At 39.8% G+C, this 15,386-nt stretch overlaps 1 protein-coding gene across 1 annotated transcript; it reads right to left on the minus strand.

Annotated features, from left to right (window-relative positions):
* Positions 1 to 2,498: 2,498 nt before the first annotated feature.
* ACTC1 (actin alpha cardiac muscle 1) lies at positions 2,499 to 7,607 on the minus strand. Its single transcript, XM_084522345.1, has 7 exons — positions 7,426 to 7,607; positions 6,923 to 7,071; positions 5,504 to 5,828; positions 4,757 to 4,918; positions 4,452 to 4,643; positions 3,178 to 3,359; positions 2,499 to 2,819 (listed from the first exon to the last, which is right to left on the minus strand). The coding sequence occupies exons 2-7, from the start codon at positions 7,049 to 7,051 to the stop codon at positions 2,676 to 2,678; spliced, it is 1,134 nt and encodes a 377-aa protein (XP_084378471.1). The 5' UTR covers positions 7,052 to 7,071; positions 7,426 to 7,607; the 3' UTR covers positions 2,499 to 2,675.
* Between the last annotated feature and the right edge of the window lie 7,779 nt (positions 7,608 to 15,386).

A 15,386-nucleotide genomic window follows, 5' to 3' on the forward strand; every position in this document is an offset into this window, starting at 1 on the left:
CTGGTATAGATAACCACAGGCAGGTTTGGGTACATCTGTGTTTTATTTAATTTGCCTTTTTTAGCCAAATTACTGAAATAATCTTACTGGTTATTGTATAGGTGCTCTCCAATGAATTCCTGTATCCTGTTCTACTATCTTTATGTGCCATACAAAATGTATACAACTGTAATTGAGGCTTGCTGTTAAATGTAAACAAAGGATAAAATTCAGCAGTGGCATCTCTTAACAGAGTTTGGAATCCTATCTTATGTGACTTTATAATCAAATTCCTCTCAAACTGATCAATTGCATTATCTATGTTTAAAAAGTCTAAAAAATTCCCAAGTTCTGCTTCCATAAATAGTTACCATATTTCATATTCCATTGAATTACTCAACTTTTCATTGTGCTGAATGGGAAAAATGGCAAAATACAGGATAACCACATTAAAACTGAATACACCTAGAAACATGCTATAAGAGAAAAAGGGTAAGGCACTGGTACTGTTTCATCATACCCTACATATACTTAAGCATGCTATCTTTTGCAGAATCCTTGGTGCTCACATCCATCTCCATAAACTGTAAATTACATCACCAAAAATGTCCATGGAAATAGTTTTTCCACCAGTCATGCAATTAGCGGCTTCCTTCAGTTCCCTCCGTGTGCCCACATGTTCATGGGTGAACTCATACCCACAGCCCCAGAGGTGCTGCCAGCTGTATGCTTGCCATTCCTGACCTGTCGGAGACAGTCAGCCAGGAATCCAAGGGGTCTAACTTAACATGCCCTTTGCATACTTGCTTAACGTTTTAAGCTCCAATTAGTTGCAATTTATGTCCAGTATCACCCCGCTAATTCACGGTAAAACCTAGAATGACCTTTTTGACCAGCCAAATCTTTCAAATTAGCAAGGCAGACCAAGGAAAATGCAATGGTTCTAAACAACAGCAGGCGAATCTCGTTAGCAAATCTCATTTAAGTTTAAATATTTAAAATAATGTTCAAACATTTGGTGAAGTTCCTATATTTTCAAAATACACAAAGTTTCTCCATGATGTGACTTTCAACATGATGCTCTACTCTGGAAAACTTCTTGAGAACATTGGAAGATGTTGTCTTTGCCTTAAGAGAGATTTGCAGGTTAATTAATTTGCATTATATTGTGAAAATTCCTGCTTGTAGAAGGATTTCAATAATATTGTATGCAGTGTGAAGGTAAGTATTTCATATTTATGTTTAAAATTTATTTAACAACACCATCCACCTTCTATGCCCAAACACAAAAACACCTAGAAGCATCTAAATATTTCAAATGCAGACCAATAGTAAGCAATTACAAAGGTACCTCAGTAAACTGCTTTCTAGGAAGTAAATTAGACACAGGTACTAAACATATCTTCAGTAGTCAAAGGGTAAAATCAGTTTTGATTAATTGCAGATCATATCAAATGGCCAGTTTTAATGCCTTTCCAGAGAATAAGTGGGAGGAATAGAAAATGTTTCCTTTCAGCAGTGTAAACAGCCTAAACAGCCTTTTTTTTTTTTTTTAATTAGCATTTCAATATAAAATCAGCATGAAATCTCATCTTTCTAAATACATGTAATGGCCTTTAGCTGAGCACATGCTTAGCTTCACACAGGAAGTTTGATACAACTTCTAGGTATAAACTTTATTTAAAAAAAAATGCACAGTTAAGTCATAGAGATTTCTTAATACACAAAAGTCCACGAAAAGCGATTTATGATTGTAGTATCTGGGTCAAATACTAACAGAGAACAGCAAAGACTATGGATTAAAAACTGTCTAAGCCATATGAATAATAACAAAGAATAGCAAAGACCATGGATTAAAAACTGCCTAAGACATGAATGATGATGTGAAAATAATAAAAATTGTATGTTTATAAGGCAAAAGTTTGATTCTTTGCATTAGTATACAATAAAAGCTTCACTTATCTCTAGCTCTGAAGAGATAGGAGAAGATGAGTAAACTGTCAGTTTGAATTAATGTTTTGTCATAAATATTTATAGCCCACAGAAAACAACTGCATGACTCTTAAGGACTGAGCTAATTAATGCAATAAATTGCATTCTAAACATATCAACATAATTCTTTTTCAGAGGCTTTGGCTTTCAATATGTTGATATTAATATACTTACGTTGTAACTAATACAACAACAACAAAATCTAAACCCAGTGGGTGAATGTGAGAGGTTTCCTTTCTACTTACTAGGTCTACCCTCAAGGTTACTTTTGTAAGCCTCGATAAATGATTATTCTTTTGTTTCAAGTTTCAAAACTAAAACTAGGAAGCATGAACTCATACTAATAGTAAACTGCGACCTAACATGCCTACATCAGTTAAGAAGACGCATGCAGTGAAGGGATTGACAGGTTTGACGGTAGTTTCCAAATCCCAGGGTGTTTAGACTCATTTTTGTAACCATTTAAACACTTAAAATAAAAAAATAAAAAAATAATAAAAAAAAAAAAGAAGAAGAAGAAGCATGTGTAGGTTGCAAGTCCCAGATCTTTATTTATAAAGCAATAAATATTAGAAGCACAAATAAATTGCACGGGTGTGTAAACAAACTGTACAATGACTGAAGAGTTCAGGAAGGGATGCCAGAAGACTCCAAGAAGCATATTGTCGTCATCCTGAGTGGGAAGTAAATTGAGGGAAAAGTGCTTAGAAACACTTGCGGTGGACAATGGATGGACCGGCTTCATCGTACTCCTGTTTACTGATCCACATTTGCTGGAAGGTGGACAGAGATGCTAGAATGGAGCCACCAATCCATACAGAGTATTTGCGTTCAGGTGGGGCAATGATCTAGGATGAAGAGAAACAGCAAAATCCCCTGTTAACAGTTCCGTTACTGCACAATCAGCCCACACCACAAGCATACCAAATTGCTAGGTGTTTCTTTAAGTATGAGCCTCTCTGATATAGCATACTGATCTTCAACAGCTGAAGCAATTTATGTAATATTCTTTAAGAAAATTTACAGACCAACTTGCCTGTTTTCCAACATTTGTTTCTCATTAATATAATTATGTTGATTAAAAGGAAAAACTTCTCATTTGTCCATCAGCTGATGATCTCACTTTTGACTTGTTCCTATATCCCAATTTAATGACAAGGACATTTTCCCCATCCTTATCCATATATTATAATACAAAGTCCTCACCTTGATCTTCATAGTGCTAGGAGCAAGCGCAGTGATTTCTTTCTGCATGCGATCAGCAATACCAGGGTACATCGTTGTACCACCTGAGAGGACGTTGTTAGCATACAGGTCCTTACGAATATCAATATCACACTTCATGATGCTGTTGTAGGTAGTTTCATGAATACCAGCAGATTCCATACCTTGAGAAGAAAAACAGCAGATCAGTAAATTATACATGAGGTCTTTGTGAAAAGAATTCTTGGTATTTCCCCTCATTACTAATATGAGCTTCTATTAATTTTTCTGTTGCAAAATTACTTACCAGTACAAGTATTATTTTAGAAAAGTTAAGAATCATAATGCATGTGCAAAGGAGACGCACAACATACAGTAAGAGGTAGACACAAGATAAATTCATTTACTATATACTGATGGGAGCAAGTTATATATAACAGAAAACATGAGTATTGGTCTTTGTCAGTCTCAATAAAAGCATCAGTTGAATATAGTAAGAATGGCAATAAGAAAGTGAAAACAGTCAAAGTAGAACTAAAAAAAGACACTAGTAATTTCCTTTCTTCAGCCTACCTGAAATTCAGAATCTATGCCATTTGTAAACATCAAGGGAAGAGATAACTGAGACATACGCCAGGATATTTATAAGTACTTGGTGATAAGTAAAAAGAAACCAGAAGCAAGTGTTTGTAGGTTGCATTCCAATTTATAATTTTAACAGGTGCTTCCTGAAAGAGTTGACACTAGATATACAGTAAGATGTCAGCTGATGAACAACTGCATTTGTTGCTCAGTACTTACAATGTAAGCATTTGCTATTATCTGTCAGCTGCACCCACAAGCAGCAAAGACAGCCATCTTGGCCATGTCAATGTTTGATTTCAGTTCGTGTAAATACACATTCCATCTTACTCTCTCCCAGACATTTTACCTCTTTGTGGAGTCAAATAGTGGTGTAAGTGTAAGCTTTACAAACACAGCATTGAAAGCTGCTCTTGTCATTAGCAACATGACAATATTACAAATGTGTATTTTTTCACTAAAAAATTGTAAGTCTAAAACCTGGTCTAAAAGTTGCAATGAGAGCCCACAGCTCAGCTAATTACCAGCTGGTAATCACATTATGCAGAGCTAACAGGGAGCAGAAAATCTAACTCCCTATTTAAGTTTGGTTTTGTGCCAAATTTAGATAAAGAAGAAGGGGAGTGGGGCACCTTCTAGATCTTGTGATTCATTCATACCTCCTACTGAAAGGAGAATTTCCTGGGAAAACTTACCGATAAAAGATGGTTGGAATAAGGTTTCAGGGCAGCGGAAACGTTCATTACCAATTGTGATCACTTGACCATCAGGCAATTCATAGCTCTTCTCCAGAGAGGAGGAAGAGGCAGCAGTGGCCATTTCATTCTCAAAGTCCAGTGCAACATAGCACAGTTTTTCTTTGATATCACGAACAATCTCACGTTCAGCTGTAGATACATAGAAATCAAATCAAGGTCTGGAGAAACAAAACACTAGAGGAAGAAGATGGGTCAAGGGAGACATGAGGAATTTCACAAAAGGGCAAAGCTGGAGGACCGACCTGTTGTCACAAAGGAATAGCCACGCTCCGTGAGGATCTTCATGAGGTAGTCGGTCAGATCCCTGCCAGCCAGATCCAGGCGCATGATAGCATGAGGCAAAGCATAACCTTCATAAATAGGTACGTTGTGGGTGACACCATCACCAGAGTCAAGAACAATACCTGGGAGAGAAATTGTCAGAGACCAGTTAGAATCAATCACCTATGAAATGCTTCAAACCCTTACAACACAGTGAGCAGTAACACTGAAAACAAAACATAGCATTTTTCAGGCAGCATAAAGCAGCATCATTCTGTTTTAGGCAGTTACTGCCATACATTTGCTTTTGCATTTGCTTACATGGACATTGCCCATTTGGTCAAACATTCCCATGAAAGAGTTGTTCTGTATGGATTTTAAGCTAATCCATATGAACAGCCTTCTACTACAACACTGAGCACCAAGTGTGCTTGTGACAGCGATTGTCCTGATCCAGTAAAGGGCATCTTTTGGTGTAATACTCATGTTAACTGCAGTATCTTCATAGTAATGTTTTCTTGTTCACATCACAATGCAGACAAATCCATGGACTGTTCTTTCCAAAGACTGTTTTGCACTATCTTTTCTGATAATGTTATTTTTAGTCACTATAATCTTAAAAAAAAGTCTGCAAATTTGATTTTTTTTTCTTCATGTTTGGAGTGGGAAGGAAGGGAGAGCTGGGGGTCCTGAATGAAAAAAAAATCTAAATGGTATGTTTATTTTACCTGTTGTACGACCGGAGGCATAGAGGGACAGGACAGCCTGGATTGCCACATACATGGCAGGTACATTGAAGGTCTCAAACATTATCTGGGTCATCTTTTCACGATTAGCTTTAGGGTTCAAGGGGGCTTCTGTGAGCAAGGTGGGGTGTTCCTCAGGGGCCACGCGGAGTTCATTGTAGAACGTGTGGTGCCAGATCTTTTCCATATCGTCCCAGTTGGTGATGATGCCATGTTCAATGGGATATTTCAAAGTCAGGATACCTCTTTTGCTCTGTGCTTCATCACCCACATAGGAATCTTTTTGACCCATGCCAACCATAACACCCTAAAAGAAGAAAATACAGAAAAGCATGATTTGAGGAAGACAACATTACAGAGCCCAAACAATTACACCTCAGACAACTATGCTATTTGCCAGAAAAGTACAAACATTTGTGCCACTGAAAGCTTGTTTAGGAAAAATGCGCTTCACTAAAATATTAAGTCAACAGAATTTGAAGTTCTCTCTCAAAATCTGTTTTCCTTTAATCAGATGAAAGCATTTTCCCCCTTTTTGTTTAAAACACCATTTATTTTCAATTACCTCTTGTGGTCTAAAAGTTTGACTGATGGTAAACTGCACAATATCATGAGCAAGAAAATACAGATACAGATATGTACAAAGAGAGTTTATCAACATAAAGATAGGGAGTGGAATTAAGTCTTCTAGTGAAAAAAGACACAGTCAAAATGGCTTTATTGCTATGATGGCTCAACAGCAAAGTACTCGCAAGAACAGAATATTAATTCCAGATGTTTTAAATAATAGTATAAAAGACAAACTTTTTAACATGGAAACTGTAGGACAAAGAGTGCCGTTTTCTATATGCTGAAAGACTTGTCACAAAATAGGGGAAGAATGAAATGGGAACAGAAAAAAGGAGACTTAGAAGGTGGTAAGAAGGGAAGATCAGAGACAGACAATCAGAGAGGAGATTCAAGAGTTTGGTACATGGGACACTGCATCAGATGGGTGGGAAGGGCCTTATACAAACAGCTTCGTGCACGAATTGGGCCAACAGAGACACCTTTGCGCTAACACCAGCAGCACATCTGGCTTAAGGCATGGAGCGGGCAGCAGCTTTATATGATGCTGGGTTTGGGCTCATTAGGAGAGAGGACTGGGTGAGAGTGAAGGGAAGCTGATGAGTCTGAAATAGCCGGGGCAAAGGGAGATAGCAATAGAAAGGAGACAATGGAGAACCAAAGAGGGGAATTCAGGGAAGCCCCAGAAAGAACTGGAAAGGCGTCAGCAGTGCGAGTACAAGGTGTGAGCGGAGGAAAGGCAGAGTGTTAGGTGCAGGACAGAAGAACTGAGAGGTGAGGTGACCCCTGGGGAGCGGGGCGAGCCCCGGTGCCGTCGGAGGGCCGGGCATTTACCTGGTGCCGGGGGCGGCCCACGATGGACGGGAAAACGGCCCTGGGGGCATCGTCTCCGGCAAAGCCCGCCTTGACCAGCCCCGAGCCGTTGTCACACACCAGCGCGGTGGTCTCCTCGTCGTCACACATCGTAGCTGAGCGGCGCGGACCTGCAAAACAGCGCGGCGGCGCCTCCAGACCCCTGCGGGCACGGCAGCGCGGACCCGGACCCCAACCCCGACCCCCGACCGGCCGTGGGCGCCCGGCACCTCCCCGGCGCGGCGGAAGCGGGAGGTCCCGGGAGGGTGCTGCGGGACTCGGCCACGCTCTGGGGCTCCATCAGCCGCCTCGTAAAGCCCCCCCCCGTGAGGCTTTCAGGCCGCTAACACAGGGCATCTCCCCGGGGCACGGACTTCAACGGAAGCGTCGCGCCCCGTCGGGCGGCGGGCGCTGCCCGGGGCGGGCGCTGCCCGGGGAAGGAAAGGGGCGGTGAGGGAGCCTCCCCGTCCCTCAGCGCTACTCACCGGAGCGGCGGGGGGGCTGCCGAGCGGAGGCTGGGTGTCGTCCCGGCCGAGAGCCGCCGCTTTATAGCTGCCGTCGGGGCCGGGGCCGCGGCGGGCCGGGGCCGGGGCCGCCGCCGTCTCCTTATTTGGCCGGCGCCGCGACATGGCGGCGCGGCGCGGCCATGAATGGAGCAAGGCGCGGTGCGGCCGCACGGCCCATGTAAGGCAGGCGCAGGGCTGCGCGGCCCCGGCCGCCGCATGGCCAAATAGGGCCGGCACCGGGCTGCCGGGGGGACGCCGACAGAGGGAGGGAGGCCCATGAGGGAGGCCCCCGGCCCCCCTGTGTGGCCCGCAGGCTCCCGTGTGTGGCCCCCGGGCTGTGCGCCCTCCCGCTGCCCAGCCCAGGTGGGCCTGCTAGTGTCCCCTTCCAGGTGCTGAGGATGCTGGGGTCTTGCCTTTCGTTTATTTCTTTTCTCCGTGAAAACCCAAATCTGGCCAAGCTGCTGTTTAAACGACAGCCCAAGAGTTACCACTTTGGTGGTACCCACTGAGGCACGTCTCCTCAGGAAGGAGCAGAGCACACAATTTCTTTTGAGCCTTGATGAACACACGCAGGCAAAAAGCTCGTGCTTCTGTCAGCTTTGGGCTGGCAACATCTACAGCGCAAAGCAGGAGCTGTTCATTTACATTAACATGCAGATACTTAAATTCTCCAGGTTTGCTCCTGAAATGCACGCTGGGCCAGTAATGCGTAGCGATATGTGTAAGGCAGAGGTGGAGAGATGGGAATAGCTTGGACCAAAAAAAAAAAAAGAGCGGTGTTATTAATGTAATGTGGCAGTTGTTTTCCTGCTCGGCTGTTGAAACATCCACATTGATAATTTGTTCTAACCATGGAACCTAGAAAATCCATGTATCTTCAAAGGTTTTGTTGGTTTTTGCTTTTTGTTCTTTTTTTTTTTTTTTTTTTTTTTTTTTTTTCCCCCAGTTAAAAATAGACAGGAGAGGCATCCCTTGAGTGGGCTTGGCCTGGTATGCAAAAGCAGAGGTTGTCAACGTGTGTCCCATAGGAGCTGCGTTATAACACAGAGTACAGCGTCCTTCGGGCATGCAGCATGTGAACCAACCGGTGCCTGCTTGTGTAAGACACAGAAGCAAAATAATCGAGGTTTGGGGTAGAAGGCGAGGGTGGGATGTAAAAGTCAAGAGGGGAACACAGTCAACTAGGTCAATTGCTTAAACACCGGTCAAGTTAATTAGATGTCTGCAAGGCGTGACATCCATCACATGATTGTATGTCTTCAGTGAGCTGAAAGCAAAGAGCCTGTGAATGCAACACAACCTGCGATTTGGGGAACTTGGAGTTTTTCAGTTTAAGAGCTGTCCTTGCACTGTGATTAGGCTCTAACAAAAGGTACAAGAACTGGAAACTGCTTCTCATTTCTAAGCAGTATCCAAAGGGGGCGTCAGAGTCTCTTGAACTTTAATTTCTTCTGAAATTGGAGATAGTGGAATCAGTTTCCTCATTTCTAACACAATTAATGAGGTGATTAGCTCCACCCTAGCCCCAGTTTATCTTGGGGTTGTGCCCAGTTATGAACATGACTCTGAAGCAGATGTAGCAACAAACTTCTTGGCCATTGTTAGCTCCTGCTTTTCTTTAAATGCCCCAAGGAGACAACCTGTTTCAGGTGAGGCACTATTTGTGTATAAAGATGTGTCTGTGTGTTTTATATATGTATATATATATAAATAAATATATATATTATATGCATTTTATTTATTTTTCCCCTCACCAACCTGAGAAGGGAAGGTGTCAGACTGTGAAACAGTGACCTAACAAGGTCAAAGCAGGGAAGGTCTGTGATCCAGCACTACTGCTCTGGGCAAATCTTGTCTCTTAGTTTTCTGCTATTGATGAAAAATCACCCAAAATCAATAGTGGTGGGATAAGGACTCCGAGTGAGTCTGTATCTATCTAAATTGATCAGACATGGGGTAAAATATATATATATATTCTTGGTGATAGCAATGCCCGTTTATATAAGAATTCATATATATATATATATATATGCCAAGCTGTATATCACAGGCTACGTATGCAGAGAGTATGCAATTTAAGCCAATTCAGGCCAAAAAAATGCCATACACTGCTTTAATTAAAAAAAAAAAAAAAAAAAAAAAAAAAAAAGTACATTTTAATCTATCAGAAATTGCCACATATATATATATATATATATATATATATATATTTTTTTTTCTCCTAGCACATCTTTTCTACAGAAACTGTATAACATAAGGGATTGGCCAGCCTCACCGGCACTAGAGATTAGTTTACAGTGTTATCTCAGCTGTTCCTCCATTCCGAGGTGTTACAGTATTTACATAGAAGCCTGCTGCTGATATCTGCATTGAATTCCTCCCCAATCAGACCCTCCCTGCCACATCCTACATTCCCTTTGGCTAGAGAGAGAGACTCTATTGAAACTGAGACAAAGCCAGCTCTTGCTGCAGAAGTGACACAAAACAGCCTGTATTTTCTAGTTTCCTTTATAACTCAATATTGTCTTTCTCTACCCTTTCCTCCAGTTTTAGATTTCTAATCCAGGAGGACTTACATCTCAGATCCTCATGCACTTGAGAGCTCATCAGTCTCTCTCCTCCCATCTCTCTCTGTCTCTCCTTTCTGTATACTGCAAGGTCAAATGAAAAGAGCAGAACACGATGCACATAAATCCAAAATCACATCTGCTTTCAAAAAGCCATTTGAAAAGTCCTCAGATAAACTTATACCTTTGGCCAAAACAATCTTTGCTTTCTGTACCAAAGTGCTTTAACAACCTCAAATAAACAAAACAAGCAAACAAAGAAAGAAGAACCCACTGAAGTGTGTTACAGATCATCCAGAGGAAAAATACTGTAGCATCTGACAGACCAGGGTCCCAACATGCTGTTTACATTTCTCATGGACATAACTGGGAGGCACCCCAGCAACAAAGGAAAAAACAGCAGTATGGGGTGTTAGGACTGCAGGCAGATCTGCAGTGGACCTAAGTTGCACATATCCTAAAATAGCTCAAACACTCAGGAACATGAGGTCTCAATGCCTACGCAATATTAGTGGTGTAGCGCAAGTACTATGTGTGATATATGCACACAGGCAAAACTGGATGTGTTACTTAACTAACAAGGCACTGCTGTGACTAGAGCCAACAGAACACAAATGGTGGATTATTAGCTCTTATCTCTGCATGCTAAAAATACAAATTAAAAAAAAATAAAAAAATACACTGTAATCTTACAATTCCCCGAAATCCTCACAATCACAATTCAGCTTTTGAATGACAGGAAAAGAAATATCTTAAAAGTAAAGCCCTAATTCTTCAAACTTCAAAGCATCAAACTCTACCACTGACTTCAGATTTTTTACAGTAGTTAAAACTGCAATCAGAAAATGAAAGCATGTATAGTCTTTCTTTCACATTGTTCTTTTATTATCTGAGGTTGTTCCAGTAAAAACAATAACTTTTCATAACATATCAAACCACAGCATTATTTTGATTTCGCAGTACAGCATATCCTGACCTAGTAGGTCTTAGAACAGAAGACTTCTGTTCTCACTTCAAATCTGCTATTTCTAGATCCAATGGATCATGACATATAAAATCTGTCCTAGCACAGAGCCAAATGTTACCTCTTTTAAGCCTCAGGCCAGTGTAATCTTTGGAAGGAATTTTATTTTTTCAGAAATAAGAAGCCAATACCACTCTGACAGGTTCTATTTTGTCTCATGACAGCTGTTTTGAGTGATACGTGCTTTAGAAATATAAGAAGCATTGCAGTAGGAGTCTTATTGATGGGCAGGAGTCCTGATGTTAAACATACAATATATATCATGAATATCACTGTGATGAATGAGTCACTGTCATGAAGGAGTCAAACGTGGTTATCTATGCTATGAAGATGTCTCTGTGCTATGCAGATAAACAGAGAAGCCATAATCTGCAGTCTCCACCAACAAGCTAAAGTTGTTCCCCGTGAAATTCTATTACAAATTTTCAGTCAGATTTTGAAACTCCAAAATAAGAAATCTTTCTCCTCTTCAGCTAGATGATAGTTTCCCAATTTAATTACCATACGGTCAGGCAAACTTCTCTAGAGAATTCATTGAATATTTCCTCTTCTTAGTTATGTCTCACTCACCCTAGTGATAGCCTGTGTCATACTTAATACATTCCTTGTCTTCTCAGCATTTAAAGCCTTCACATAGTTGCAAGCTGTTATCATCTCTTTGTGTCTCTTTCTCTCACTCACTCATGTACTGCTGCACATCTATAATTAACCTAAAACATCTTAAGTGTGCTCTGAGATGATAGAATAATGAGGTGTGCACTGGGAGGTAAAGATGCAGCTAAAGCGTCTTGTTAGGAGGCTGAGAGAAGTAGGAACAGGCAACGTAAATGGAGATGAAAAGAGTTTATGCTGTGTCTGACCATCATGAATCATTACTTGCTGCTTGTCACTTACAAAGAAAGGCAGAGACTCTCATTCCCATAGCCCCTTTGCAGCAGAAAGGACTTAGGGAGAGCCCAGAGACTCTAAAAACACTGGGCCAGCACAGGATAAATTTCTTGCTTCCCAAGGTGCTGGTTTCTCACGAGCCACAGCATAGCAGGTATGATGAGTAGGATGTTAGCTTTTCATACTGTGAAGACTTCAGGCTGCTCTGAAATAAAATACAGCCTGGGGAAACTGCTATAGTTTAGTCTCCTCAGGCTGTTGTATGCATTGAAGGACACAGAGTAGTTCTAGAGGACAGAAATACATCCCAAACACTTCAGCTGTTTGCAGCATGTATCTCAGTTGCCAGTCCTGTGCAGTGTCTCTAAGAGATTACCTGCCTTACATGAGAATGTTGACAGGCAGTTTTTCTAACAGACTCTAAGTCTCATTTCAGCTGTTTTTGTTGCTGGTGGTGGTGGTTGTTTTTTTACTTAGAAAAAAAAATTTAAAAAATCTGACCTGAACACCAGAAAAGATGAGACATGAAAAACACCTTTGTAGATGTTTGTTCAGTATCATCACTTGAGGAGTGTCTGCCTGTTAGTACAGTATCAACAAATAACAAATCCAAAGGCAATGGGCACTTGCTAGATGTAGCAAGAGTGGTTTGAAGTTCTTTTATATGAGGAATATTTACAAAAAATACCAACTCTTAAGGCTAAATTCTACCCAGCCAATTAAAACATGTAATAATTTTATTTAAACTGCATCCCCTTTTTATATGTGACTGCAAAAAGCTGAAATTTGCAAAACGCTTACCCAGCAAGCATAATGGAGTGACATGGGACCTTAGCAGGTATTTCATTTGTAATATGAATTATGCAGATTAATACCTACGTACTTAAAGATGACAAAGGAGATCAATTACACAACAGCGAGAAGACAAGAAAGCAAGAGAGACTCCAGAAGTGGCAGCCAAATGCACTTCCTCACCCTGATTTATGTCTCAGTCCACCTTTAGTCTCCTCCAAGTTCATTGTGCTCCTGTTTTTTTGCCATAGATTCTGCACCTGTCACAGTCTATAGAAAGTAATCGGGACCTCATAGCCTATCTGTGTATTGCTTTTCAAATTTAGCATCACAACTGCTACCATACCACTGCCATGAGCAGTTGCAAATCTATTACCAATGACCTCTTCTGGTGGTGTTTCTAGCACTCTGCTGTAACCTTTAAATTTAATTTATTTCTCTACTCCAAGTCCTTTTACAAGGTCTCTGATTCACAGCCACCTGTAGTAATTCAGGTCAAAGCCAGTTTCTAAAAACTTTTCAGGCTGTTTCATAGTAGGAACTGGATCTCTTCCCTTCTTCACTGCTTCTAACATTCCTCCCCTTCATTGAGTTCCCCTTTTTTATTTATGATTTTATCACGTTCCCCCATCTTCTATTTCATCCTCCTCCTCATGTAATTCCCATCTTTTTACATATTTGAGAACCTTATGCTCTCTTGTAGATTGTTGTGTGCAGTCATCTATATAAGATGATGAGAAGATAAAAGAAATGAGGACTCAAATTGTTTAGGGAAAGTTTTCCAGAGAAAAAGAAACATACTTTTATTCTTCCCCAACTAACATGCAGTTGTAAGAAGATGAAATCTAATACATGTATCTTTTCTTTACTGGCATATTGCTTAGGATTGTCTTATTTATAACCTACCGCATTACTTTGGTCTCACCAATCTGTATGAGCTGTCATTTGAAATCCACTACAATGCACAGAGTTCAGTAATCTGAAACAAAAAGAACCTGAATCTACCAGCTGCTGGAAAGCCTTGTGTGCTTTTCCAGATTGCCTCTCAGCTGCCTTCTATTTTTCAGAATCAGCAACAGATGTCTCAGAATTACAGGAAAAGCAACAGCAAAGCTGTCTATCCAAATTGAATTCTAGCTAAGGAACTTTTAATGAATTTGTTCTCAAATAGGAATAGGCTCTCTGAATCAGAAAAAAAAAAAAAAAAAAAAAAAAAAAAAAAAGCCACAATTGATAAATACATCCATCTGAAGAAATTCCATTTTACAAGTCTGATGAGTGCTGCTATAGAAAGAAAAAAATGAAAACTATAGATTTATTTTTCAGAAAGACAGTATCTGAATCATCACAAATGAAACGTAAGTCACAAATAATTGTAAAACTAAATAATAAATCATAATCACAAAACAAAACATTTAATTGACAAAAACTATATTTGCTGTTTCTGAGTATTTTCAGAGTTTTTACCTTTTAGCCATATTCAGTAGAAAAATATTTTAATCTCACCTTTTTCAAAGGATGGAAAAATTACTAGGATTTTGATCATCAAAATAAAGTTTCTTTGGGGTCTTGCTGACCATTTGGATCCCTCAAGTATTAAGTGACTAGCTAGAAGTTTGTAGGAGTGTAGACAAAACTGTTTTTTTTTTTTCCACAAAGCAGTTTGATAAAAAGACTTCATGCAATAAGAAAAACATACCACAGATGTAAGTGTATATATTGTTGCTACATATTGTGGTGCAAATGCAAATTTTATCTACTTTTTCAATTTATTTCTCTTTATGTTCAATTAGAATTGAGGAGAGAGATAATGCAAACACTGGACCAAAATTTTTTCTTTCATGGTGGCATCATAATATGAGTAGATATTTTTGTGCTGGTAACAGATAGGATACTTTTTCTTTTCTACTGGCTTTTGTGAATGATTAGTTGCATAGTATGTTTTATAAAGAATATACAAATATTTCCAAAAATAATTTCCTATAACACGTTAAATCTTCAGTAATGTAGTCTTCATTTCAGTCCAAAATTCTCATAACACGTTGAGTACAATTCAGAAGATTTCATACCAGACAGACATTTGTCATTTTAACAATAAAATGTGTAACATGGTAACAGTACTAACATGTACATAACAGATTTTTCAGATCTCAGAGAGCATTTTCTAAGCTAATCCTATTGAGTACACACAGGGTGAAAAAATACCATAGATAAGAAGCAGAGTTCAACTGAAGTGAAAATAGCAAAACCACATTTTGAGCCATTCTAGAATGCTTGGCGATGGAAACAATTTGAAGGCAATAAAAGGGGATTACTTGTAGGGTTTAATAATTTCCTAAATAGTATTCTAGAATGACATTGGGGAATGTTTTCTACTAGTATTATTTTATCTACTGAAGAAAACTAATCAGGGTCTACCTCATTTTTCTTGTAAAGAAGCTTTGTTTTGGACAAGGCTAAGCATTTGCCAAGGCATTAGCAAGAAGTTTGTACTGTCTCTTCTATACGTTTCCTGTAAATAATTAAAGGATTTCACACTTTGCTTAACATGGTTCATAACTATCACAGAAAAATGTAGGGGTGTTTCTGGGTACCTCTAGAATAGAATGCTTGATTTCAAATGAACAAGAATTTGATTTCAAATTAACTAGAACAATTCATTCTACTTA

The sequence above is a fragment of the Aythya ferina genome (genome assembly GCF_964211825.1).
Source record: "Aythya ferina genome assembly, chromosome: 5".
In the NCBI taxonomy this organism is placed as follows: Eukaryota; Metazoa; Chordata; class Aves; order Anseriformes; family Anatidae; genus Aythya; species Aythya ferina.

What these genes read in the sequence shown, in the direction of transcription:
- ACTC1 (XM_084522345.1), bottom strand. Translation starts at nt 7,051, where the DNA reads ATGTGTGACGACGAGGAGACCACCGCGCTGGTGTGTGACAACGGCTCG. An exon ending in ATTCCAACCATCTTTTATCG is followed by an intron (nt 3,360 to 4,451) that starts GTAAGTTTTCCC and finishes TTTCTTCTCAAG; the next exon opens with GTATGGAATCTGCTGGTATT. An exon ending in CTAGCACTATGAAGATCAAG is followed by an intron (nt 2,820 to 3,177) that starts GTGAGGACTTTG and finishes TCTTCATCCTAG; the next exon opens with ATCATTGCCCCACCTGAACG.